At 39.8% G+C, this 24,988-nt stretch overlaps 2 protein-coding genes across 7 annotated transcripts in view; one reads left to right on the top strand and one right to left on the bottom strand.

The window, feature by feature from the left end:
- The window catches only part of mical2a (microtubule associated monooxygenase, calponin and LIM domain containing 2a), a 32,893-nt gene extending 14,170 nt beyond the window's left edge, over positions 1–18,723 (bottom strand). For 3 of the 5 annotated variants that reach the window (XM_026378530.1, XM_026378529.1, XM_026378528.1), the window contains exons 1-12: positions 18,330–18,723; positions 10,701–11,069; positions 6,904–7,111; positions 6,494–6,610; positions 5,303–5,404; positions 3,469–3,624; positions 3,094–3,194; positions 2,631–2,888; positions 1,965–2,080; positions 1,600–1,726; positions 1,403–1,493; positions 431–578 (exon numbers count right to left, since the gene is read on the bottom strand). In XM_026378530.1, the coding sequence (XP_026234315.1) occupies positions 431–578; positions 1,403–1,493; positions 1,600–1,726; positions 1,965–2,080; positions 2,631–2,888; positions 3,094–3,194; positions 3,469–3,624; positions 5,303–5,404; positions 6,494–6,610; positions 6,904–7,111; positions 10,701–10,961 (1,685 nt within the window). In that variant the 5' untranslated portion in view covers positions 10,962–11,069; positions 18,330–18,723. The remainder of the gene's footprint in view (positions 1–430; positions 579–1,402; positions 1,494–1,599; positions 1,727–1,964; positions 2,081–2,630; positions 2,889–3,093; positions 3,195–3,468; positions 3,625–5,302; positions 5,405–6,493; positions 6,611–6,903; positions 7,112–10,700; positions 11,070–18,329) is intronic. The other 2 variants (XM_026378531.1, XM_026378532.1) reach the window with 2 other exon arrangements.
- Positions 18,724–18,745: 22 nt separating this feature from the next.
- On the top strand, positions 18,746–24,187 carry dkk3a (dickkopf WNT signaling pathway inhibitor 3a). 2 transcript variants are annotated; one of them, XM_026378533.1, is made up of 8 exons: positions 18,746–18,779; positions 19,837–20,116; positions 20,330–20,434; positions 20,511–20,573; positions 21,237–21,329; positions 22,050–22,194; positions 22,285–22,441; positions 22,523–24,187. In XM_026378533.1, the coding sequence occupies exons 2-8, from the start codon at positions 19,901–19,903 to the stop codon at positions 22,608–22,610; spliced, it is 867 nt and encodes a 288-aa protein (XP_026234318.1). In that variant the 5' UTR covers positions 18,746–18,779; positions 19,837–19,900; the 3' UTR covers positions 22,611–24,187. The 2 variants fall into 2 exon arrangements, with proteins under 2 accessions (XP_026234318.1, XP_026234321.1); XM_026378536.1 differs by lacking the exon at positions 20,330–20,434 and having other exon boundaries at positions 18,746–20,116.
- Positions 24,188–24,988: the final 801 nt, after the last annotated feature.

The following is a 24,988-nucleotide window of genomic DNA, read 5'->3' as shown; positions in this document are numbered from 1 at the left end:
CATTTTGGAGGATCCACATCCATACAGGTACTAAGACAACCAGTTCTTTTTCACTTGAGTAGTTAAGATACTCAGTAGTATTTTGTTCCAAGTAAAAATGTGTGAAATGTACACATCTGCCCTGGACATCTAGTTAAGCATTACGTATAAGACAGCTATGTATGAAGTCTTTATCACATCTATCAGCGCTTTAAAAGTGTTTTACAAGTTGTGAGGAGGAGTTAGAAAGAGCAGCAGAAAACACTCATTGAACAAAGAGCTGCTCTAAGGCCAAACATATCTAACACACCCATAAGAAATACGTTTCCTCACAACTTGTTGGTACAAAGACAACACAAAGCTCATTTTACAAGAAACAGGTTTGTTCAAGTAATGAGAGGCACAATGATGTGCAGACTAGCATTCATAATATCTGCCGTGTGTTACGTACATCAGCTGAGGTTTGAACCTATGGATGAGGGCGCAGAGGGCGATGCCACTTTGCCAAGATGATGTCAGGTCTGTGACTGTCACATTCCTGTAGCCCTCTGTCTGTTTTTGGCACCAGGTGAGAAGTCTCGCCGGTCTGATCTCTGTATCTGTAAAAGGAAAACGAAGCATACTTTTCAATAAAACAACCCAAGTTGTCAAATAACACATCACAGGAATATGATAACACACACTAAGAGCCTAATAAAGAATATATGATGGACCGACACATGGCATGCAGGTAAAGAAAATCATGACAGAAATGGTGGGAGTGGGGACTGAGATATGTACACATCTCCGTCCAGACATGTACTCCCTCACTGCCTTTGGTGAATGACTCATGTTGTTTCAGTCGAACATAAGCTCTGTTTAGTGCGGAGAAGTCTCTCCTCATTGTTAGGTCCAGCTAGAGCTATAATCAGACTTTAATCTCCAGTGTGAACAAATGTTCGGATTTTGCCTCAGGCGTGTCACCATCATAGATATGTGGGCATTTCCAAATGATGTGATTGTTTTGTTTAGCTTGAATGAAGGTTCATTTAAAAGTCAGGAACAGAAAGTAATGTTTGGATACTTGGAGGCCAAGCTATGTTTGTTTCACTGTTTTACCACAACACAGGAGCTCCTCTTTCAAAGCTTCCTCCTCACAATGAACCCGCATGTAAAAACAAACCTTAGATCAAGACTTACTCCTAAAAGTGGGGTCAATTCTGGTTCCTTATTTCTTATCTTAGTTAAAAAAAGAGAAAAGCAGAGATGCAGGCCAGAGTATTTATTTAAGGGACCCTTTCAAAGTAAGAAAGGAGAGGAAACTCTATCAATCAGCCAGACTGCAATCCAGAATAACAGAGATGATTCGGCAGCAGTCAAGCGTGGAGCTTGAGATACTATCCATTCATAAAAACAACAATTTGCCAATCCCTGTAACACTTACCTCGTCTGCAGAGATTGACAGGCCGTCGTATGGTGGCAGCACGCTCCAGAGAGCATGACTTGAGCTCTCCACTGATGTATAAGTGACGCACCTGAAACAGAAGGAAAAGGGAAAATAATAATAAATTTAGATTTTCAAGATATTTGTATGTTATAACTTAGTAATGTGATAATGATAACTTGAGTAGACCATCTCACCTGCAGTGGCCGGACACAGGAGGAGTTTAGGTTAGGGTATCTAGTGGCAGGATCTATGGTGTACTGCTCAAAGTTTTTTGCAATGTTTTCTGGCGTTGTCTGAGGAAGAAGCCTGTAAATACTCTCCCTGAAGAGATGTATGATAATTTATTTACATGACTTCATAACTTAACATGGCAATAGTGAAGCAAGTAAGATAATAAGACAAGATATGCAAACAAACAAACACACACACACACACACACACACACACACACACACATATATATATATATATATATATATGTGTATATATATTTCTCAAATGTAGTGCAAGCATGTATCTGTGTGTTTGTGTGTGTGTGTGTGTGTGTGTGTGTGTGTACCTCTCTGCCAGCACCTCCAGAACTGGCCGACCATGAGCCCAGCTCTTTACCATCCAGGCTGTGTCAAAAGCAGCTAGGAAGCCTCTGGCACAACCTGTCCCCATTGGCCAGAATGGCTGCACAGAAACACATAAGAAACACATGAATGTGTATATGTGTCAAAAGTACATTACAGGTGATCTAACACAGACAGACTTTAAAGACGATAATTACACTACAGATTTACAGCTTAAGGCATACAGTACTATAAAAGTAGATAGATAAGTACCAGTACTTAGAAAAAAGAAAAACAAGTGATTCTGTTTGTAATGTCACATCATGCTGACTGTGAACATTTACCCACAGTTCTGTGTGTGTAGGAAGTGATTGTTCTTGTGTATTAAACAGTTGCAACCATCATCCTGGTGCAGTAAAATTAACCTACTGGCAAGATTATTAACAAAGATTTATGTAATTAGAAGGAGGAGATAAAATAACTCACATAATGTCCTGCAACAGGAACAAAAAGAAAAAGAAAGAAAACACAACTACAACACTCCCTTCTCTCTCACAGACTCTTACATTCAGATTCTTCTCCCAGTCAGCCAAACTCCTCAAATAACTGCAACCGTCTAAAACTCACCTAAAATGAATCAACTTAACATGACACAGCTTGCTTGTTCGTACCTCTAGCAGACTGTCTCCAACCAGCGCTACCAGGAGCTGGTGTCCAAATCTCTCTCTGACCAGAGCAGCGTTCTCAGAGGCGTGCATGCTTGTGAAGTCAAACATTGCTACATCTGGCTGTCCGCAGTGGTTCATGGCAAAGTCCAAAGTGGGAAGTTGGTAGTTGGTGCCAAAGTCAGCAGCCTCTCGGGCGTAGCACAGAAGAGCTTCCTGGCTGACATTTTCACTGCTCAGCAGCATCTGGGTGTCTACGTAGTCCTGTCATCAAAAGCATGACAGGTCACACAGAGTATGTCTGATCTTAGCATTTCTAAACATTTTTTCAGTAACTCTGCACATAGAAGTGAAATAAACCCTTAAAGAGTACATAAAATACATAAGATGTACACATTTATGAGACTAAAATGTACATTAGCCTGGGATAAGACTTTCTAGGTGCTGCCACGTATTAAGTTAAACTTACATTAATGACAACTCCCTTGTCCAGCAGGCTCTGTTTCTTGGCAGTCATGACAAAGTAATGTGTGTTGTCCTTGTAGTACACAATGTTTTCCAGATCAATACCTGCAAGAAATGATATCATAGTTTCACTATGAGTACAAGTTGTAAACCAAACTAGACATATCAAAAGTGGTGAATGCTTCTAGTTCTGTATTGCTGGAGGTGGAAAAGATCTTAATAATAACAGTAATGGTCAATGATTGTGCTGAAAGCGAACAATAAAAAGCTTTAAAAACTTTACTGTTTAAGCAGTAGAAATTCAAAGTAAATAAAAACTTTTTTGATCAGAGAGACTATTTTAGCATAATGAGTCAGACAGGCAACACTTCTTTCTCACCTGTCTCCTCTTTGAGGTCAAGAAAAAACTTCTGGTTGAAGATGAAAGCTACTCCGCTGATCTCTTCCACTTTGGCCTCAGCAGTAGTGTTCCTGTTGATGAAGTTGGCTGTGATGGCGATTGCCAGTTTACCCCTGAACTCCTTCCTTTTGAAACCTGGGACAAGGAGAGACAAGAGAATGAAACATAGAAACAAGAAGAGCTCTTCCTAAACAAACTGGTCCTGCTGTATTGTCCAAAGGAAATCTAGCTTTAACCATAATTACAGAGCAGTTAATTTAGGATAAGAGAGAGTTTTACCAGGGTAAGTGAATGAACCAAAAGGCAGAGATTGTGAGGAATGCCAGGAATAAAACTGTCATCTGTGTTCAGTGTTGTTTGTCTAAGTAACTGCAATTGTAGAAGTTAAGGACCAATTATTCTACATCATTCTTCCATTTTGTTAAAAATTTCTTAATTGTTAAAGAATAAAATAAATGTTCAAAACATTTTTTGTTCTTCTTTATCTAAACTTATCTTAACTCTCTGTTGCTTTCTGTTTTAGCCTTGAAACTAAAATATAGAACCCCAACCAGATGTCAAATAGACTAAAAGTGAAGGTTCAACGTTTCACTGGTGGATTTTAAAATTACATTCTGAAACCAATAAATGGAGCATTAACTAAAAATATCACTTATTAAAATGAACACAAGAAAGAAAAGATAATTTAATAATTCTCCCCGCAAGGTGATGTATAAGACACAGTGGTATTTGACATCTGAAGTCATGCCACAACTCTTAGAAATTATGGAGAGTCTTTTTTTTTCCCTTTTGTCACGTCATTGTTTTTACCAAATGTACCAACAATCGACACGGCGCAGATCTGATTGTACTGTCTGTGTTGCTGTAGCAAGGCCACAAGAGCGGGCTGACTGCAAGAGAAAATCATTTCCCTCAGGCCTCCTCATAATTGGAGAATGAGCTAGATGTCTTGTTCTGGCCAAAAATGTCCTTTTTAGGAATAAGCATCTGATGTGAATTGGTTTGCTAGATGACAGCATTTTTAGGAGAGAGGCTGAAAACAGTGAATGTATCAGTAGATGCTCTGGCCCAGGCTCTGCTCTATTTATGTGCAGCAGATGTAGTGGTTTCGTGTGTTGTCTCTCCCACTGGGAGTGACAACACACAGTTTCATACAAGTGTAAGTTTACAGAAAGTGAGTTTCATTTTTAGCTCCACAACAGAGATAGTGCAGAGAGTCCAGAGACAGCGCCATGAGATGTCTTGGTTATTTCAACTGCTCAGTAAACAGAAGGTGTGCTAAGTTTTATCTGACTTAAGCCCACACTCTTTTTGCTGAAGCCTCGTAGATTTACACAATAATTCAAACAGATGACATTGACAGTAGAGATGGAGGGAGAAATTGTCTGGTACATGTTACTTTTTCTGTACTAAGGTAATGTTCAGCTGAAAAATAGAAGCAGTTACATGTATTATTTATTTATACTGAGATACAAATAAAAAAAAAGAAGTAAAGAGATTACAGCAGTTTCAGATACAGATGTATTCAATTGCAAAAAATCTAGAAAATATTTAAATGAGTTTACATTTACATTGTGTAAAAATGTTTTTCTTTACTGATCTGTATGCCTGTTTAATATTGTTTTTTACTTATTACCTACTGCATTAATGTTTAACATGTCAAATGTTTTGGGAGTGGCAGCATGTTCAACCCTGAATAGTGGGAGTAGCATTTGGATCATGACCTGTTCCCTCTATATCATGCTTTGACGTCAGGTACAGCACATCCTTGAGACATATAGTCTGCTCATCTCTTTGTTCGCTGTCTTCTCACCTTCCAGAGTATTCCTTCGTCCATCAGCTCCCACAACAACATCAAACTGAAAGTTAGCCACAGGATGATCGGCAGGTCGGATTGCAGCTCTCCACCCAAGCCCTGAGAGATGGAAACAAAGACAGAGAAAGAGTGAGAGGGGTTATTATATAAAAAGAAACATTCCCATTGTGTTGTACTATAACCCTCCACAGGACAATCAGCTCAGCTTGTGGAACGTGAACTGATAAGAACTGATGTTTTGCTCAAGGGCACTTCAACAGTCTCCACTAGAACATCTCATTCCCGGATCACTCTGCCACCTGCCATGCATTTACAATTCTAAATCTGTCGGTGCTGAGACAATGAGCGTGGAGAATGAATAAGCACACTAGAGCTGGACTGTGTTTATGTACTGTACTACAGGGATGCCTCATATCTTTAATGCACAGTTGAAATATTGTTTCAGTGTAGCACTGTTCTGGGTTGTGCAGATGTGTGAGACCAGCACAGGGATAGCCTGGTAGTTGCTAGTTAGTGTCTGTTAATATCACTATGTGGAAAATACATTCCATGATGTCAAGGGCACAGCTAAACGCGTCACAGCAGAACAGGAGGGATAAGTCTGTGTCTAAATTTAGGTAAGGCCCTTGTAGTTATCAGTGATATTACAGCTGAAGGGGCAACACCTGACAAGAGAGACCAAGTTATTTTTTTTCCTGGGGGTTTATAGTCTAACACAGGACAACAGAGCCATTGACAGTGCAGTGACAGTGCTGCAAAACAGCTTGAGGTAGCAGTGTATTGTTCCGATACTTTCAAACATATTACTATGTAATCATCAAAAGGTCACGCAAATTTGAAAAGCAGTTCTCAAAAGGTGTAAAAGATACTACTACTGCAGGAAAAGAAAATAATATTAATTCACTGATACCGTAGGTAAGCATCTAAATATAATGACAACTTGAACCACTCCAATGTTTACCTCTTGTTTATTGGTGGCTGTTAAGGAAATTGAATACAGCAGGATGTCCCTTGCTGGCTAACCAGCCTTGAGGTAGATTTGAATATGCAGCCTAATGTGTTTAATGTTCTAGTTATCAAGCTGTTTAAATGCATGCAGGTCACAAAACAACTGTCAGCGGGTGAATATAAAAACATTGTTAATCTACTTTTTGGACGTGTAACTGAAGGGAATGTGTGTATGGATACCTTCATTTTCCTGATCCTCTGGAGGTTCCAGCAAGTTGATGAACTCCACATTAATGTGAAACTCCACTGCAACAATGAGGGCAACCTTCAGAAGGATTAGCTGCAGCTGCTGAATGCCTTTTAGAAACAGAGACACACGCAAACGTTTGTATATGTGTAAAACTTTCTGCCAAACTTAGTTTGTTGTGTTATGTTGTCTTGACGCCACTGAGCACAAAACCTGACCGCCAGTATTCTGTCTGTGCTAAGGCTTCATCTCTTATTATCTTTGAAAGATTACAGAATAATGCACAAGAACATCCAGTACATTTAAGGAGAAGATCTAAGTTCAGAGAGGTTTATAGTATGAGGTCAATGTGAAAATCAAAGCTGTGCTGCCTGTTTCTTTTTCCAGAAAGTCGGACACTCACTTATGTGGTCTATGGCCCCTGCACAGAATTTGCCATAGAACTTTTTGGCCCCAAGACCCCGCAGGTCGTGGATGGTGTAGGGCCAGAGGTGCAGCACGTTGTGTCTGGAGAAGGAGTCTCTCTTCTCGATCACCACCACTTTGGCACCCATCAAAGCGAGCTCAATAGCCGTCCGCAGACCACAAGGGCCTCCTCCGATAATGAGGCACTAAATAAGAGAGAATGACAAACTGGCCTGAGCATCAGCACAAGTTACAGAAAAAGAAGCTCCATCTTTGTTATATTAATAACAGAAGACCTTTTTAGCAGGAGATGAAAAATGGCTCACATCCCATCTGTTTATTAACACAGCCAGGCTTCATCATACCATATACATAGCTCATGAGAGGAAGCAGCACTTTACCACACTACTTGAGCTTTTAGAGGTTGAGTATCTCACTCAAGGACACTTCAGCCACATAGACACTGAGGACGAGAACTTGCCTGAAGGGGGGCATTTTTCTTGAGAAGTAAAGATAAAATAGAAATTGCCCAGATGGATGTTTGCCAACAACCTCCACCAATCTAGACCATTATTAAAACTTTCAGATGTTAAAGGTGTGATTCATGCACTAGTCTCACCCAAAAATGCATGAAGTCACTCCACTGAGGTTACAGCATCTGTCTGAGAATGTGCAGCTCAAGCATGACTTCAATCTCATGAATGACAGATAAAAGAGCTGAGGGCGTGCTGTGTGCTGGCAAACTCTTTCTTAACTTATTAAAGGGGATTACAGAGAGTTGTTTAGAGAGGAGTGTGTATGAGTGTGTGGCTTGATTCTTTTGACATTTGTAATCCAAATCCAAACCACTTCAGAAGGCTGGCCCTGCTGTGCTCATCAAGGTGGACGGTCTGCTGTCTTGGTAGTCTCAACAAATTAGAGCAGAAAATTGTTTTTTTTTTTTATACATTACCACAATGTGCTTTAATTTCTTAGTTTTCCATTGATCCAAAAGCACAAAGAGCTTCCACGTTGTCTGACCTGCAGTACGCAGACAGTGAGATTCGCCACATATTTGAACAGGAGGATGACTTCCTGCAAATCCTGAGTTCCCACCAATACGATAACACCAGTGTGAGGGGGTTCACTCATATCAGGACTGTGGGATAATCAGACAGGGCTCCGTTTACAGGCCGCCCAGTGCCAGCTAACCAAAGTCCCACATCATAAACTAAATAGCTTGTCCACCAAAAACCAGATAATTGCGCTTTAGTCATTGCTTATTGTCCTTCTGTGAGAGTGCGGTTGTGCTCCAGGGTGGTTTTCACTGGACAAATGAGTGATCAGGAACACAGTGTTTCATCATGTACTGCCTGAGGTTATCAGAATGAGGTATTCTCAGGTGTAGAGCATGCACAGGTGGTGGAAGTGCTGCCTGAACAAGCCTGCCTGCTGGTTAGGTTTTGTTTTTCTCTTAACAAAGAGTGAGCAAATGTGTTGGTTAGTATGTTGTGTCATAATTTATGTGCAGAGTACTAACTCAGTTTGTTCAGAAGTACTGTTTTTTCACAAAGTGAACAAAGTTTTTATCTAAACTCATGCAACCATGCCGATCTCTCTATCACCCATCAGCAGAAACAGGCTGTTTGTTTTAGCACTTTTCCATTCACTCATATATTTTTCCAGATATGAGGTTTTCCTGAGGGTGTGCTCCACATCTGAGTCAGGACATGCACACTTCCTTTCAGCTTCCCACCTGTGACCTTGTTCCCATCCCAGCTCAACCTCACCCTGGTAACATCTGTCTCCTGCCTCATACAGCACATGACCCCGATCAGTTACATTTACTTTTGCAGCAGACAGTGTGAGTAATTCAAGGAGCTGGCGTTATTAAACAATAATAATAAGTTTTTTTTATCAGTTAATCTGCAGATTTACCAACCATCTGGCCTACTAAATGTTTAACCAAGTCGAAACTACTAATCAATAAACTGACAAATCATCTCATTTCTATAGGTCGCAAACAATGTGATCTCAAACCTAATACACAAATGTCAATCTGTATGACTGCAATGCCAAGTTAGGTTTTATGTGCATAACAGTTGCTATCTCTATAATGCAAACTGAGACGAGGACTTTACATAGACGCAATGAAAGTGAGATTTTCTTTCCTAGACTGTAAATGAGACTATACCATGAATGCATTTCTTGTGCTGAATTAAGATGTGTCACAATCTTGGCAATAAAAGGCACTTTGTCACAGTGCTCTAATGAAGTGTGCTGGATCACAGATTTTTAGCTTTTTGGTGCCGAGTTAAGGAAGAAGCACATTGTGGTTACGTCTCAGCGTCACTGAAGCCAGCTGTGTCAGCCCATTAAACAGGGATGACATCACACTGTTTAAAGATTGCTGCTTCAGTGGGAATATGAAGATGAGGCGATGAGACATCTGTCACTCTTAAAATGCAGAGTTGCTATAAAATCATGCCTCATTACCATGTGATTCAAATTCCACACACACTGTCCTCAGTAACTCATTATATGTCACAATAAAATTTTAAATGAATTAGTGTTTTAATAATGAATACAATCCATGGTTTGTACATCTGTTTTACTAATTTGTTGCACAGGTCCACTTTTTATTTTACAACACAACCCTGCAGAGTGTCGGAATTATGAAATCTGACCTAAAACATTTGGCTCTGAAGAATCCCACTTCTTACCTATTTTGGTGTTGGTTTAAATCACATAGAACCTATAAAATGGAGCTCACACTTACGCATTTAAACACACTTCAATAACTATCTGGGCCGAGTTTCAACCATTTAGGAAGAGCCTATAAAGAGCAGAGCACACTCTCAGCGTAAATGGGGTCAAATAATCATAGTTGCTGAGTGATGCTGTCTGTTTGTCTGTGCAATAAAAAACACTCTCTCAAGCTGGGGCCAGTTGATGGCTGAAGGGTAATTACACACAGACACCATCTCACACAGAACACTATTGTGTTGAGTATGTATGTTTATGTGTTATGTTATATATTGTGTTGACTCTTTGTATGACTAGGAAGGTACGGTGTATCTTGGACACATTTAGGCATTGATTGGTTTTACATTTGTGCTTTGGTACTCTTTAGTGTACTTTTAGAGTCATAAGGAGGAACAAAGTGCAGAGTGTTTTGAAAATAGGAACTGCATAAGGTGAAGTAATACCAATCACTTCCTAAATCCTAAAGAGTCAGTGAAGTGTTTTTATAACACACTTAGAGTACCTGAACTTTTTAAGGTACACATTTTAACCATGTCAACTGTTTTTGAAAGCATACACAACGTTTTTGGTTTCTAGTACAAAAATAAAAGGAACTTGGAGACACGGTTAAGAAGGATAAAGCCAGTGAACATTCTCTCAAAAACAGGGAACACTGCTTTGGTGATGCTACTGAAGTTTCAACAGCTTCACTCTCCTACTGTCACTGGTAAACTATTACAAAATCCAACAATTGGGTTCTACTGAAAAGCAAATAGCAAATAAGCAAATAAGAACAATGTGAAAAGGAGAACATGTTTTGCAGAGTCAGATGAAATATCTATCAGAGTAGATAAACTGTACTAATTAAAGTATACGTTGTACAGTAATGACCATCAGAAATAGATTAAATTAAAAGCTGTAAAATCACTTATAATGTCTTCAAACCTACATATAGCCAACTTAAATCTTAATTCTATCATTTCAATCTCCATTGGCCTGTGACTAGTAGTTTACTAGTGACTAGTAAATTGTACTACAAGTACAGTTGAAGAAGAATAGCATTCAACTTACCTTGGTGCCCACACAGGCCTGGCCTTTCTTGTATTCCTTATGGGACATCCTCTTGTCTAGCTTACTCCATAGTGCTTTGGCCTTCCAGTAGTTCACCTTCGCCTTCAGACTGCTGTAGAAGGTGCTGTTGTCGGCAGGGTCGAGGTCCAGCTGTCTGCAGAGGACGCTGAAGGCCTGAAGAGTTCCCTTACAGGTCGAGGCCTGGAAAAAATTCTCAAACAGCTTTGCCACATTCTCCCTCTCCTCCTCTGTCTTTCCCATCTTCCCTGCTCCAGTAGATGGTTTGGTGTGCTGAGGCTCCAGCTTACTTCAGTGCTCTCTGCCAGATGTGGCTACACCCTCTGCTTTGCCTGCACCGTCATGCCCAGTCTGAGGAGATGAGACACATACTGTAAGAGTCTGATGTCATCTCATGGCAAAGAGTTTTGTACAGATGGCTTGGGGTTACGGATTTTTGGTATGCTATAATTAGCACGATATATTGCATTACTTCAATTAATTAAAATCATGTATCATGTAATTTAAGTTGACAAAGCAGCTGTATTTTATCTACTCTGTGACTCCAGTGTACATTACCTGAATTATCAAGTAGATTACAGTACCACTACCCATTAAGACTTGCTATCTAAGTCAAAATAACATTTCAAGTTATCTTGACAGACAAGACTGTGAAAATAAAATGAGCTGCTCAGTCAGTGTCACAAAGATGTTGAGCTTATTCACTACTTGTGCTTTTTACAGTCATAACCATATGAGCCCATAAAAGGAGCTGTTTGTGGTTTCAATACTACATTCAAAACTTTTCAACAGCTTTAACGTTAAGAGATGGCTTTGTAGTTCAGACTGTGGCATTAGATATACACCCTGGATAAATAACTTTAATTATACTATATTACAAAATACAGCGATTGATAACTGAATGAAACACAAGCAGAAAAATAATGTCAATTTAAGAAATCACAGTTAAAACATGACAGTATAATAATTTTACTTTACTGCTTTTGTCACAGTAAGTAAGTTAAGCGGGGCCACTTTCTGCTTTTTCAGAAGAGTGTTTCTACTTTTTAAACCCAGAGGGAAACATCACTTGCTACATGGGAAAGAAAAAAGACGATTACTTAATTAAATCTTTAATTAATCAAAAAAGAATAAAAAGGAGCAGATAAAGAGAGCGCACAATCAAGAGACTTGGAATTAGAGTTGGAAGCAAGTGGAATAAAGTAAAAACTTATTATTCATTACTTGCTTACTTATTAACACTGAGGAAGTTTTAGTTTACTTCAACTGGAAAATAAGGCTAGTACCAAATCTGGAACATTTTTTCATTGGATTTCAGTTTTGTATTATTGAAGTAGAACCATTATTTACAGGAAAGATCTATTGTTCTCCTTTAAAGAAGTATGAGTACTGGCTTCAAGGAATAAACAACATACATGCTACATACTGCATCCGAAATTATTTAGGGAGTCTTTACTAACTTGCTGACAATTCTGCAAGTTGCAGTTCTAAATAAATAACATCTTGTATTCCAGATCATACTTTGCTCTTTTTTGCACCTTTATTGCTGGAGTGTAACAGAGACCATGATCAAGACGACCATGAAGTATTTATCTAGTAGTAATTTTCATTCCATCTGAAAACCAGAAATGTTCTCAGCAATAAAAAAAAGATGTAAAACACACCCAAGCTACAACAGTTTGATTGAATACGACTGGGTGTGCATGCTTAATAGTCCACTTTCTACTGAGGTATGTGTCTCTGTGTAAAAGATCCACTGTTACTGTACTAAACACATGCTCATGTCAGTCAATGTGGCTGAATTGGACCAAATTAAACACAGTGCAGTTTCCTCTTTCCCCCAATCAACCATCAAGCATTTTGAAAACTGACAGAAAACTTGTGCCAGAACTCAACATAAAAGCAAAGTGTGGGGATTTTCAATTTAACCATTGACTGGGAGGAGACCATTCTGTGAGGTTTGGGTGAAGTTGGCCTTTGATATTTTAATGTCCCACTGAGTGGGATGGGCAGGGTTAGAGAAAAGGTCAGGCTGGCTGTGCAGGACAGCACCGAACCCCCACAGTAGTCCCCTATAACAAGCCACCCCACCCAATGGCCTCAGGTAGTATGAAACTGTTCAAAGAAAGCTTCAGCCAGAGAGCCCTTCAGTATTGGGTCACAACATGTTTGACTATGATTTAAATGTTGTGAAACTCTAAATGTTGCTCCCACAAAACAGCAATTGTCTCCAGGCTAAAATTAGCATATTCATTTACACCGATCCTGTTTGGCTGTGCACATCCTGTTTCCATGCTGTTGTTGTTTGACATTTCAGAGAAAGAGTCAGACAGTGAGGGGAACACCAACAGGCCCATAGAAATACTCAGGTGACCCTTAACCTGCTTTATACACCTTTGTAGCTTCAAAAAGCTCCATTCCTCCATTCACCCACAAACTATGCTAACATTCCTTTGCCACGTGCATAGAAGAGCTCTGAACTACTCCATCAGCATGAGTCCAACACTGTGCTAACCCTCTCACTGGCTCCACAAGATTACCTCTACTCTCTAATTGGCAATGAGTGACGAGCGATGACAGGCATGATATACGATGCAGGTGCTTTTATCATTCGTGACAGGAGGTCGTGATGGGATAATTGCTGTGTATTCTGTCATGTGGTATGTATGCTGTTGGGGGCCAGAATATCTTCAATAAAATCATCAAGACTCATTTTATTTGACACATGATTTTAAAATAAGTTTGAGGTAGTGAGAAGTAAATTTCAAAAAAAGAATGAAATGTATAAATGTTGTATTGAAGGAAAAGCAAAGTATCACATTCAAAACCGCTGCTTTCCACAAGAACAGCTAATAATAAATTCATGTTGATTTTTTTCTAAACTTGGCCAGTGTTCAGTAATCTCTCATGCCTTTGGTGGAAAGTTCAAATAAAGGCATGTTGACCGCACTTATGGTTTTACATTTTAGCCCAGGTAAAATGGTTTAATAGGCCAAATTATTGGAACCATGTGTTGTACGAGTCTGCGAGGACTAATGAAAAGGTACCGCTTACTGTCTTCATGCTCAACACTCAAACTGCATTGTCTCAGACAGAATCCAATGACTTCACCATCTCAGTCTGACAGAATGGAAAGTCACTTGTGGGCAGACAGAGCGAACCCAGAGCGCCTGTAAAAATACAAGTAATGACAGACGAAGCAGAAAAAATACACATGCGCACACACCAAACATCAAAACCGAACCGTATGTTGCTTAAACGGATCAGAGAGTTTAATAGTGTGCAAGTCTGCTGTCTGTTTAGAAAATGATCCGATTGAGTGAAACTGTGGCTAACTGAAAAAGTAAAGTGTAGTGATTAATTTCTTTGTAAACAGTGAAGAATTTATGTCTGTGATTTACCTTTAATTAACAGCTTAAACACTTCTAACTACAGATCCTTTAGATATAATTTTACTACATATGACATGTGCAATTACTTTACTTTACATCACGTTTTTCCCATGGAGCCCAAAGTATCTCCACTCTGTGCAGTACAGACCAAGCAAGATAGATATGTAAATGAGTACTGTATAGAAAATAAGTACTGTTGCATGTTTAAGAGACATACATGCAGCCAGCTATCCATTAACAGCATGATAGAGCAGGAATGTTAGGAATGTGAAGAATGTACCTGTTACACCTGGATGGCAAAAAAAGAAAAAAGACATCCACACTTATACATGCGGCATCCACATTCCCACCACACACACGCGTTTTCTTATGGCAGTGACTAGTATCGACTATATGAATAACAAAAAACTATAGAATATTTTGATTCTTATCTAAAAATAATACATTTTAATAATTTACATGTACAGTATATGTCCACACAAAAGTTAACAAACTGCTTGCCATAGCTAGTCATACTTAAAATGTACAGTAAAACTCTGATAGTGACAAAACTGTAAAGATACTGAACCGACTGTCAAACCAGTGATGCAATGACTTCACTTGTTTCTGCAGAGCCCACAGCTTCAAGCTATCAAAATACAATAGGAAGCTGACAACACAAGGAAAACATTGGGAGTGCTGGGAAATGCACATACTGTAGTGTAGCCAGCCAGCAACAGTAATTACAGACTGGACTGAAGAAAACCAGGAAGGAACCCTCTGTAGGCCTGATAAGCAGGCAGCCTGCCTTAGAAAACAGTATAGTCCTGCAGACTTCAGCTCACCAGCTCTGCCCTGCTACAGGCCCCAGAGCTTCACAGCATTATCTCAGCTTTCTGAAATCTGGCTGCATGTTCGGGCAGCAGTGCCAAAACAATAGATCTATCAGGAACAAGGTAGAAACACTGGCAGAGCTTAAGAAGAGAAAACAGTTAATTTACACATACAGGATCAGGCTTGTAAAGCCTCGGGGCTGCTGCCTGTAGGCTGGTCTGCCCCACAGTGTGTGTCCACCACATGGCTCCTTTTGGAGAATGATTTATCTGGACACACTGAGCACAGTGACGCCTGCACAGCTACTGACACAAACAATGTGCTCAAATAATTAATCTGACTTTAACTACACAAGGGTTATGATAAAATTGTCTCCTGCATTTGTTGTCTTTACAATAAGTGTAGTAAGAAAGATGAAAGAAGACAGTGCATTATAAATTAGTAAACACGAAGTGACTGGCACTTAGGGTCAAAGATCAGTGGGCGTCCTTCATTCAGCCACATCACAGCAGGGCACAGTATTACTGTCTGGCCGGAATAGCCAATTCTGTAAGCCAGCAATCAGTAAGGCCATGCTCAGAATAGACTAGAGTCATGTTGCAGAAAAAAACAGCACATGACCTGAAAAGACATCAATAGGGCTAGAACCTGTAAACAACAGATCATATAAACAAGATTGCCTCAGAATGAACACAGAAAGGTGCAAAGTTCAACTCAATAACAATCAAGTGTCATGAGTTCATCTCTAAAACTGTGGCAAAGACTCACAAAACTAAGGATTAAAAAGAGACACTAAGGGCCACCAGGAGGGATTTGGCATTTGAACTGAGTCATGGTGGTGCACAGAGAAAGAGATATAGTGCCTTATTTTACATTTCAAAAGCTGGGAATGCTGCAACTAAGTGCGTGAGTTGACTCAAACACCTCCCGTCCAAACGCTTCCTGTGGAGTGTGCCTGGTTTCCTGTCCACATCAAAGCTCTAAGGAGAGCTGCCTTTTTAAAATGCTACCTTTGTGATTTTAAAGCTTGACTAAGATATGTTTAAAAGCCTTTTCAGCATGGTTCTGTTCCCACCAGAGGGAACCTGTAAAATGACATCCTGGAGTTCATTTACTGAAGTCTCCCTCCACCTCTTTCAGTGGCTCCATCTTAAGCTTGACTGTTGTGTCCTAGCAAATATAGCTACAGCTTTAAAGAAAGCAGAAATGTTTTTTTGCAGTTCCTAAAAATATCGTGTCCTATTTAAATCTGTGCAGAAGCGGCAGAGTGAGTTTCTTAGCAATGATTAGCTATGGTACTAGCTTGTTACTGATAGCTATGTGGAGACTTTGTTTGTTCTTAATATTGTAGCAAAGGTTTTGTTCAATTACGGACTACAAACCTATCTCTGCGAGTCAGGTGGTGCGTGTCTCTTTTGTACAGCTGATGTGTAGCTAGTTTCTAAGGAAGGAAACATATTGCAGAGAGGAAGGAGAAAGTTTACACCACCTCCCTGTCAATAATGAGCACAAGCTTCCACTCACACTCAGTTTATCAGGCTGCAAGAAACACATTCATATTAATTTGACCCACAGCCTGATGCTCTCATATAACTCTGTTTCTCCTTATTTATTTCCTTCAGTTCACTAGGACATTTGTTACCTACCTAAGTATTTGGTGTGTTATCTACAATAAAGATAAAAGCGAGGTAATTAATGCCTTTTGTATTTTCAGTAAAGCTTATCAAAATGTAGGCCTACAACCTGCAGCTGCTTTTATCTCTGCACACTGTTGTTAAGTTAAAATGCAGTAAAACTGGTAATTACAAACTACACATGAGGGATTTGACACATGTATTTGCAGTTGTAATCTACTGCAGCAGTGTTGAAACTTCAGCAGTGACAGCAGTCAAATGACAGTTTGTTATTGTGTTACAGTCACGTTTAACATACATGCGGTGTCTGACACACGGCCGTGTTATCTTCTCATGTTTCTGCATTCTCACAGTAACTTTACATGTTGAACTTTGAAGAACATGAATCAGTTAAACTTCTAATCACTGAGAAGAACATTCAGCTATATGGCAAAATAAAACATTTGCTAAATGCCTACTTACTTCATAGTACACTATGTACTGCAAGTTTCCATATATTCTTTTATCAAAGCATATAATTGATTAAAAAAAAAGGTTTACAGAGAGGGAAATTCCAGCAGGAGGAGGATAATGTGGTTATAGCTGAATGTTTATGCACAAAGAGGTTGCTAATCTCTGTGAGCACAAATCACACAGACCATCAGTGTCTGTGCCAGAGACCAGACACTATATGAATGAAAATGTTTATGTGTTAGCACTTTCACTGGCAGAGCTACTTTGCAACCAAGTTTGAATCTTACAGTTGGATGAGGATTGGTACGCTGTTTCTTAAACAGCTGTGAAATGCACAGGAAATGAGTGTACACACTGCGCAGGCAGGGGAAACTAACCACGGTATGAATAACTCTCGTGACTCTCCTTAAAAATGTTGCTGCAAGGACGATCTATCATCTTGCAGGATATATGAATCATACCAGTCTGCGTGCTCATGTCATTACGCTGAAGCACAAGAGGAAGAAGTAGAATAATCCTGTGGAGCCTTAACTTTACTGATCACATCTGTATTTTCCTCTATCTCTTCCATTTTTCTCACTAGACCCATTTTCTTTAATCTGACTGTTTTTCCTCCTTCATCAGGAGCACAGTGTTTATCAAAGGCTCAGCTGTGCAGCTCCGAAGACTCAGGCACTATAGTGTGGAAGGTGCTGAGCAGGTGGAGTCAGCCCACTCACAGCAGTGCACAGTTCATTAATACACTGAATAATGGGACTTAAACTGAAAAATCCCTCGTTTACATAGTGTGAGCACATGTGGCTGAACTTACAGAGAAGCTGTCATTCCGGTCTTTAGCTGCTGTACTTTGTGTTTATGTTTGCAGGGCAGCTACAAAAGTGATCTGTGATCAAAAGTGACTCACTGCATGTAAATGCAGTTTGCGACAGTCAGAGATAACCTTTATGTTATCAGGGAGCACAGACAAGCCCAGATGTTTTACTCCTATAAGGTAGTGCCCGATCTCTGTGTTCACAATAGAACTGACCTTACAGCCAAAGTCTGTTAACTTCCAAACAGTTATGAAAGTAATGGTCTTAGTGAATTTATATCAAGCTCATACACTGACCTCACTGTAGGCTACTAACATTAGATTATAGCCTATTTTTCATTTATTGTGTCATAACTTTTAATATAGTCAAGTCTGATCTGGTCAAAGTGGCGACTGATACACATTTGTGTTTGTTTTTTTAAAAGAACAGGTAAAACTCCGCTCAGGTGCTTCCACTTCAAACAAACCACTTTTATTTAATACAAACTAAAAAGGTTAAAGGACTCACCTCATGTATGAACCCACTCCAAGCTCTCCTTCCGTACTGTGTCTCCGGTGCGGACCGCTGTGTGCAGCTTGTTGATCGTCTGCCAGCCTGACAGGCAGCCGAGCCGTGTTCAGGGCGGTGCTCTAAGGTGGACACATCCCCGAGAGGAGCCGCTACTGTGGCTGCGGCTGGTGAACATCCAGAGGATCCACACTTCGTCCGCTCACCACTCGACTTCCGATGGACCGGGTTACCACACACGGAGAAATGACTGACTCCAGACCACAACATTATTATTTATGGGGTTTATGAAACTCAGTGGACTGCTAAATATTTATTGAACTAATTTGTATTGGAGCCCACAGTAAAGGTTCATTATTGTTTTTAAATGCCTTAAAAACGATGGATATTTAAGAGCAAACATTCAGAGGGAGGCTTCATTTGCATGCTACAGCATGGCTCTGTTTAGAGGTACTTTTTGAAATTTACTACCTTCCGCCTCCTGTTAGACAGCACATTATACTTTTTACAGCGTGTCAGCAGAAATGATGAGGCCACGGAGCTCACAGACAAAAACCCTCTGAACAAACACGACGAAGGTCCGATGAGAGGCGCTGCTGTCCGGACATTTTAATAGGAAACCAGAGCTGCCATCTTGTGGTCGCACTACGAAACTAGCTTAACAGTACTCCTCGCCTGCAGGCCTACAGGCTGTCCACAGCATGGCTGGATTTATCTAATAAACATCTGTATCTGAGGCAGATATTTGTACTCATAACAGAGATGTTTAACAGTAATTGAAGCGGGGATCATTTTAATTATTGTTAATAGTTTGCCAATACAATCACTAGTACTGAGACGAGCTAACTACTCAAATGTGAATATGCAGGTTTCCCACTTTTCTGCGATATTAAACTTCACATCCGTTTGTTTTTTACTTACGAAACAGCGATTCAAGGACGACAGACTCCGTTTTCTATAGTATTTTACACCTTTTTATCAACTGTTTACTACCAATACAGTAACTAGCTTCAGAGCCAACCCGCTAGCTTAACGTTAGATAATGTTAGCTACTTTGTTTAAAAATTTAAAAATAGCCAATTTATTACGCAGATTATAGATTAGAAAAAAAACACAACTTTCCAAAAACTACAGACGAGTTGGGCGTCTGGTATCAATTAGCTAAAGTTAATTAAGTTTAAAGTTATTTTAATAGATTTATCCTTCGAGCTAACTAGCTAACGTTAATTAGCTTGGAGCAAAATACTGTTGCTATAGTTACCCAAAGTTTACCTCGCGTATTAATTTTGAATACAGGGTAAACTTGACCGGAACTATGTTTGAGGTGTCCTGAGTCAGTTATCACCTACAGAAAGTAACACCCAAAAAGGATATAATAATGTTTAGACCAGCTAATGTGAGCTTTTAGTTACCTCTTTAAGAGGTGTATGAGAAATGTACATGTGTGAGGTGATGACCCTGGAGGAACACAGACGTTGGCCGCGGTGACGCTGTTTGTGCTTCTCAGCATCACCGCCACACCCTCCTCCGCCCAGTGCAGCAGCAGCAGCAGCAGCAGCAGCAGGAGGAGGATGATGATGATGATGATGATGGTGCGAGTCGTCCTGCTTGTTTTGGCTCTTACAGCATCGTCCGATGCCATCCTCCCTGAGATAGTGGACTCAGGCATCAGTCACATTCTGGAGGACAATATCGCCCAGGGACAAACGGAGCTGGACCGCATGCTTGTGGAAGTCGAGCAACTGCGAGAGGATCCGCAGCCAAAACCTGAGGATGCATTTCACCAAGTAGGCAGCCAGTTGCAGTCAGCATCCAGCTTTTTACATGACGCTGCACTATTTCACAGCTGAAAGTTGTAGCTTGATGTAGAGCATTTTAAAATATCAGTTTGAATTAATTACATCTGGACAAAAATATATAATGCTTAGATGCAGCAGTGGAAAGATCTTAATATATCTTTTCACTTAAAATCTATCTCTGCTCATCTTAAATCCTTCTAGAAGAATGAGAATGTCAGTGCCAGTAACCTTTCTCCAAGTAATCACAATGAAACTGCTAATGATAAAGTGATTGACAATGAATCTGTCCACACCTCAGTAGATCAGGTGGGTTAAACAGGTATAGACTCACTTTTGTTTCCCTTTGTGAAGGACGTCTTACAGTTTTTCCTCCGTCATACAGGAGACAAACAACATCAGTACCACAACTGTCCAGTACAGGGACCTGGGGAACAGTGTTGATCATGTAAGTTCAGACAATTACTATGTTCAGCTGAGGCTGATTATCTCCAGGGTGCTGACCTGGTACAATGCCTGTTAATTAATCCAACCAACTGCACTGTGAAAACTCAAGTAAATGATCATCTGTCAAGTGCATTTATCAAAACGACTGTGTAAAAATGCTGATAAATAATTATGTTCTTATTCAACAGCTCATATTTATGAATATGTTGTTGTTTTTTTTTACATATATAAACCAAATTCAAAGAACACATTTCTGATAATGTAATTTCTTTGGCATAGAGTGTTACAGAATACAGAGATGATAGAGTAGGAGTATATTTTAAATCTGTTTTTACACTTTGTGCACCGACAGCAGCCATTGAGCAGTGTGCTGTTAGACACACTCTAGAGAAACAGGAGACTTAAATAATTGTTTTTATGAAGTCTGTCCTAGTTACAAGAGGTAAAAATAAAACCAGAGGAGCTGCTTCTTATTAAATGCAAAAAAAAAAAAAAAGAAAAGTTTGTATCACTCCGGGTCAAATTATGTGCAGAGTGGTACACTAAGATTTGTTTATTTTAGAAAAACATTCAGCAAATAACACATTATATTTACTTTAAGTAGCCCAATAAGAGCTCACAATTTCAGAACAGTGATTCAATATTTCTTCTCCTTTATTTTTAGGGATGCGTCACTAATGAGGACTGTGGCACGGGAAGATATTGTCTTTATGACACACCTAACCCCAAGTGTCTGACTTGCAAAGCCATCGATGTGGTAGGCGGACCTAAGTTTCCTTTATATGGCCACCATCAAGTTTCACTCCGACTGCATTGCAGTGTGTCCACAAGTGTAACTGGAGTGTGTTGTTTGTGATCTATTTCTCCTATGAGTGTCACAAGAAAGGACGGACAGTCAAGGTTAAATAAGAGATCTTATGTTTCCTCTGCTCTCTCAAAGGATGCCTAGAGCGAAAATAATATATCATAAAAATGATCTTAGTAAAGAGAGTCTTCTTTAAAGACACTCACCCACTGGTTTTGTCTGAGACTCGATTCTTGCTGCTGATTTTGTAGTGTCATCGCTGGAGGAGTTGGTCTTGGTGTAGCAATGCAAAGGGAAAGAGATACTGGCAGTCAGCCAAACAAGGCCACAGTGTTCAGGGATAATAAATATACAGAGGACGGGATCTGTGTCTCCTCAAAAGCACTGCAAAGAAAAACTCTGCATGCAAATAACCAGAGCACAGTTTACCGTATTCCCAGATGAACAATTCATTAAGGGTGTGATGGAATAGGAACTTGTCTCACTGCTATCAGAGACCAGTTGACCTGCTGATCTCATTTATATTTAACTAAACAAGCGACAGCAGACTTCATGCTTAGAGAACCATTAGATACCAGTGGTAAATAAAAATGTTGTACGAGATGAAAGATGTTTGCTCAAATATTGGCTTTTTTCAGTAATACAAAAAAACATTTTTCCCCATCTTTACAGCCCTGCACTAAAGACGAGGAGTGCTGTGGTGAACACTTGTGTGTCTGGGGTCAGTGCAGTCAAAATGCAACCAAAGGAGAGCCTGGCACCACTTGTCAGCACCAGGCTGACTGCCGCCCAGACCTCTGCTGTGCTTTTCATAAAGGTACAGTACAGCACATCAAATACAGAACTGTAAATGCTTCTGGGTCAATATCACAGTAAATGCATCGGTGAGGTTTCTTCATGTGTTCAGCCCTGCTCTTCCCTGTGTGCTTGACCAAGCCCATTGAGCGTGAGCGCTGCTTCGGTGCCTCTAATCACCTGATGGAGCTGTTGTCCTGGAAAGTTCAAGACGAGGGACCCAGAAAACATTGCCCATGTGCAGGAAATCTCCATTGCCAGCACCTGGGGTGGGTACAGTGCATTAGTTTTTAAGTAAATTATTACATTAAAATAAATCTTAGGTATTAAATCATTGCATTTTTCGACAGGAGAGGCTCCATGTGTCTTGAAGGAAAGGATTCAAGTGAAGAGGAACTGGCAGACACTCTATACTCAGGGATAGACTACATAATCTAGACCCATTTAATCCAACATACATTGCCTTGTAAACAACCAGACTGGGGTCTCCACTGACTCCAGAGCTTTGTTTCAAAGAGTCATAGCACTTTATGTTTGCCAGCCACAGTGCTAAAGCTACACAGCATGGACAATGGATGAAAGAATGAAATGAATTTACGATTATGAGTAATTGAGACCTGGGACTTACGATCCTTCAAGGTTTCTGCAAATGTTGATAAAAGTCGTTAACACAAAGCAGGACATGCTATATTTACTAAATGCTGGTTCTGTGAATATTTGCTGCATCTCTGTATTCTACTAGAGCTCTTACCTAATGCTGATCCCAGCTATAAACTGAACTGTCACGCACTGAAAACAATGTATATTTGTAGACTACTCAGCTCACTGTTTAAACTTATGATCACATCGCCTGGACTATAGCGGTTAAAATTAGCATTGAGACACCTCATTTGCACTCTCACTGTGCTAGGAAGAAAGGAACCAGAAATGCTATATGTATAGTACAACTAGTTCAACAATATCACAGAAGTATGTAATAACCAATTATGCTGAAGAATCCTCCTCTGAACATGACACATACAGCGTCTATTACGTAATTTTTCCCCTTGGAAGTTTTGACATTTGATTATTATTCATTGGATTGTGGTTGATTTGACTTCTGTGACATTTACAAAAAAACTTTAATGTCAATGTGAGAATGGATGTCTACAAAGGAATATCATTTAAAAACTATAGACAACATTGAATATAGGTGATTGCTCACTTTTAAGGAAAGCTAGTTATTTTAAGAAGTACACAATTAGACAGATGGAGCTCATCTGAGTGCAGGGAATGTGTAGTACTCTGAAATACAACTGGATCTGGAAGTTCAGATTAATGGTCAGTAAGTGTCATGGCCAAAAACTACACAGTCAAGATAAAAGAACACAAGCAACTCTATGAAAAGGTTATTGCATCACTAGTTAAGGAACAGGTACAAGGCAGTTTTCAAGTCGATGGATGTTTCCTGGAGTAAATCCATCATTATGAAATACGAGGAATCAGGCCCATGCGTAAATGTGCTTACAGCGGGCCGTCCTCATAAACTGAATGACTGAGTAAGACGGGGTTAGTGAGGGGGACATCGAGACACAAGAAGCTTCAGCAACTGAGTAAGGACCAGAGAAATTTCTTGCATGTGCTTTTCAATAACTGTTTTTGGGAGCTGCTTGTAGTGGTGTAGTTTTGGGCCAGGATGCTGATCCACCAGTGACTGGACCTTCTGGATACAGATGTAATCATACAGACTGACTGAACTCAAGTGATCTCCTTTTAACTGACTGTGTGACCTCTTAAACTGTGACAATGACAATTGATGAGAGTCACATTAAAGGGTTCATTAAATTCTTAAATGAATATGACTTTGTAGAGATTGAAGTGGCAGTGAGACAGTTGGTGGGGTGGTCCCCTTCGGGTCAGCAGTTCACGACTCCAGAATCCTCCTGTGAAAAAGTCCCTGGACCGGACACTGAACCCCCAAGATCTCCAAAAAGACTGCAGCCACTAAGTTTGCACAAGCCAGTGCCAGTTTCTATGAAAAACTTCATATAGACACTGTAAATCAAACACGATGCCAACAGTCTCATGACGTGTGGTTATTTCTAAATCTGTAAAGCATTGTTAACATTCAGAGGCAGGTACTTTCCTTCCTTCTACTGCGGATGTTTGATCAAACCATTAGCATGGAAATTATACCCGCTTTAATATCCTGAAGTTGTTTGTAACGAACATCTTTTTCCTCTGAAATGTCCCTTGTTTTTCCTGAGAAGGTGATTTGGCAAACCTCACTTATGGTCCTCGTAGAGCTGCTCTGCTGCTGGGATTGACTGTCATGTTGCTTTTTGTTCCACAGAGGTACTGTACAGTATGTTTTTGCCAAGACCTTGACCTCAACACCAAAATGATGTGTGATTTAACAGCATGAACCATTGTCCAAGATGACATTGTGTAGTTTATTGTGTGCATATTGTTTGTGCCTATATATCCATTTATTATGTAATGTGTGTCTGTTTAATTCTTGAACACTTTGTAACTTGCAGACTATTATCCATCAATGGCTTTCAAATTAGTCCCATTCAGATGTACAAAAAGCTGGGGTATAATATAGTAATATAATAATACAATAACATGCAACTGCAACAGCAGTCAGAGGCCAATTAAACATTAAAGTGAGTGGAAAATATTCTATAAAGCAATTTGTATGTTTAAGTCCTCCGACCTGATAAACAGAAGACAGATTTACTAGTAAGCAGTTTACTGAAAACAACACGTGTAATCTAATAAAGAACTAATGCAACTAATAATTAAGAACTAAAGCACTTAGTTAAATCTTGGTG

Source organism: Anabas testudineus, chromosome 3 (assembly GCF_900324465.2).
Source record: "Anabas testudineus chromosome 3, fAnaTes1.2, whole genome shotgun sequence".
NCBI lineage: Eukaryota > Metazoa > Chordata > Actinopteri > Anabantiformes > Anabantidae > Anabas > Anabas testudineus.
This window is presented reverse-complemented; position numbering and strand designations above follow the sequence as displayed.

Coding starts and splice junctions, on each gene's coding strand:
- dkk3a (XM_026378533.1), top strand. CDS start 19,901: ATGATGATGATGATGATGATGGTGCGAGTCGTCCTGCTTGTTTTGGCT. Junction 20,574..21,236: donor TGGGGAACAGTGTTGATCAT/GTAAGTTCAGAC, acceptor CTTTATTTTTAG/GGATGCGTCACTAATGAGGA. Junction 22,195..22,284: donor CTGCTGTGCTTTTCATAAAG/GTACAGTACAGC, acceptor TCATGTGTTCAG/CCCTGCTCTTCCCTGTGTGC.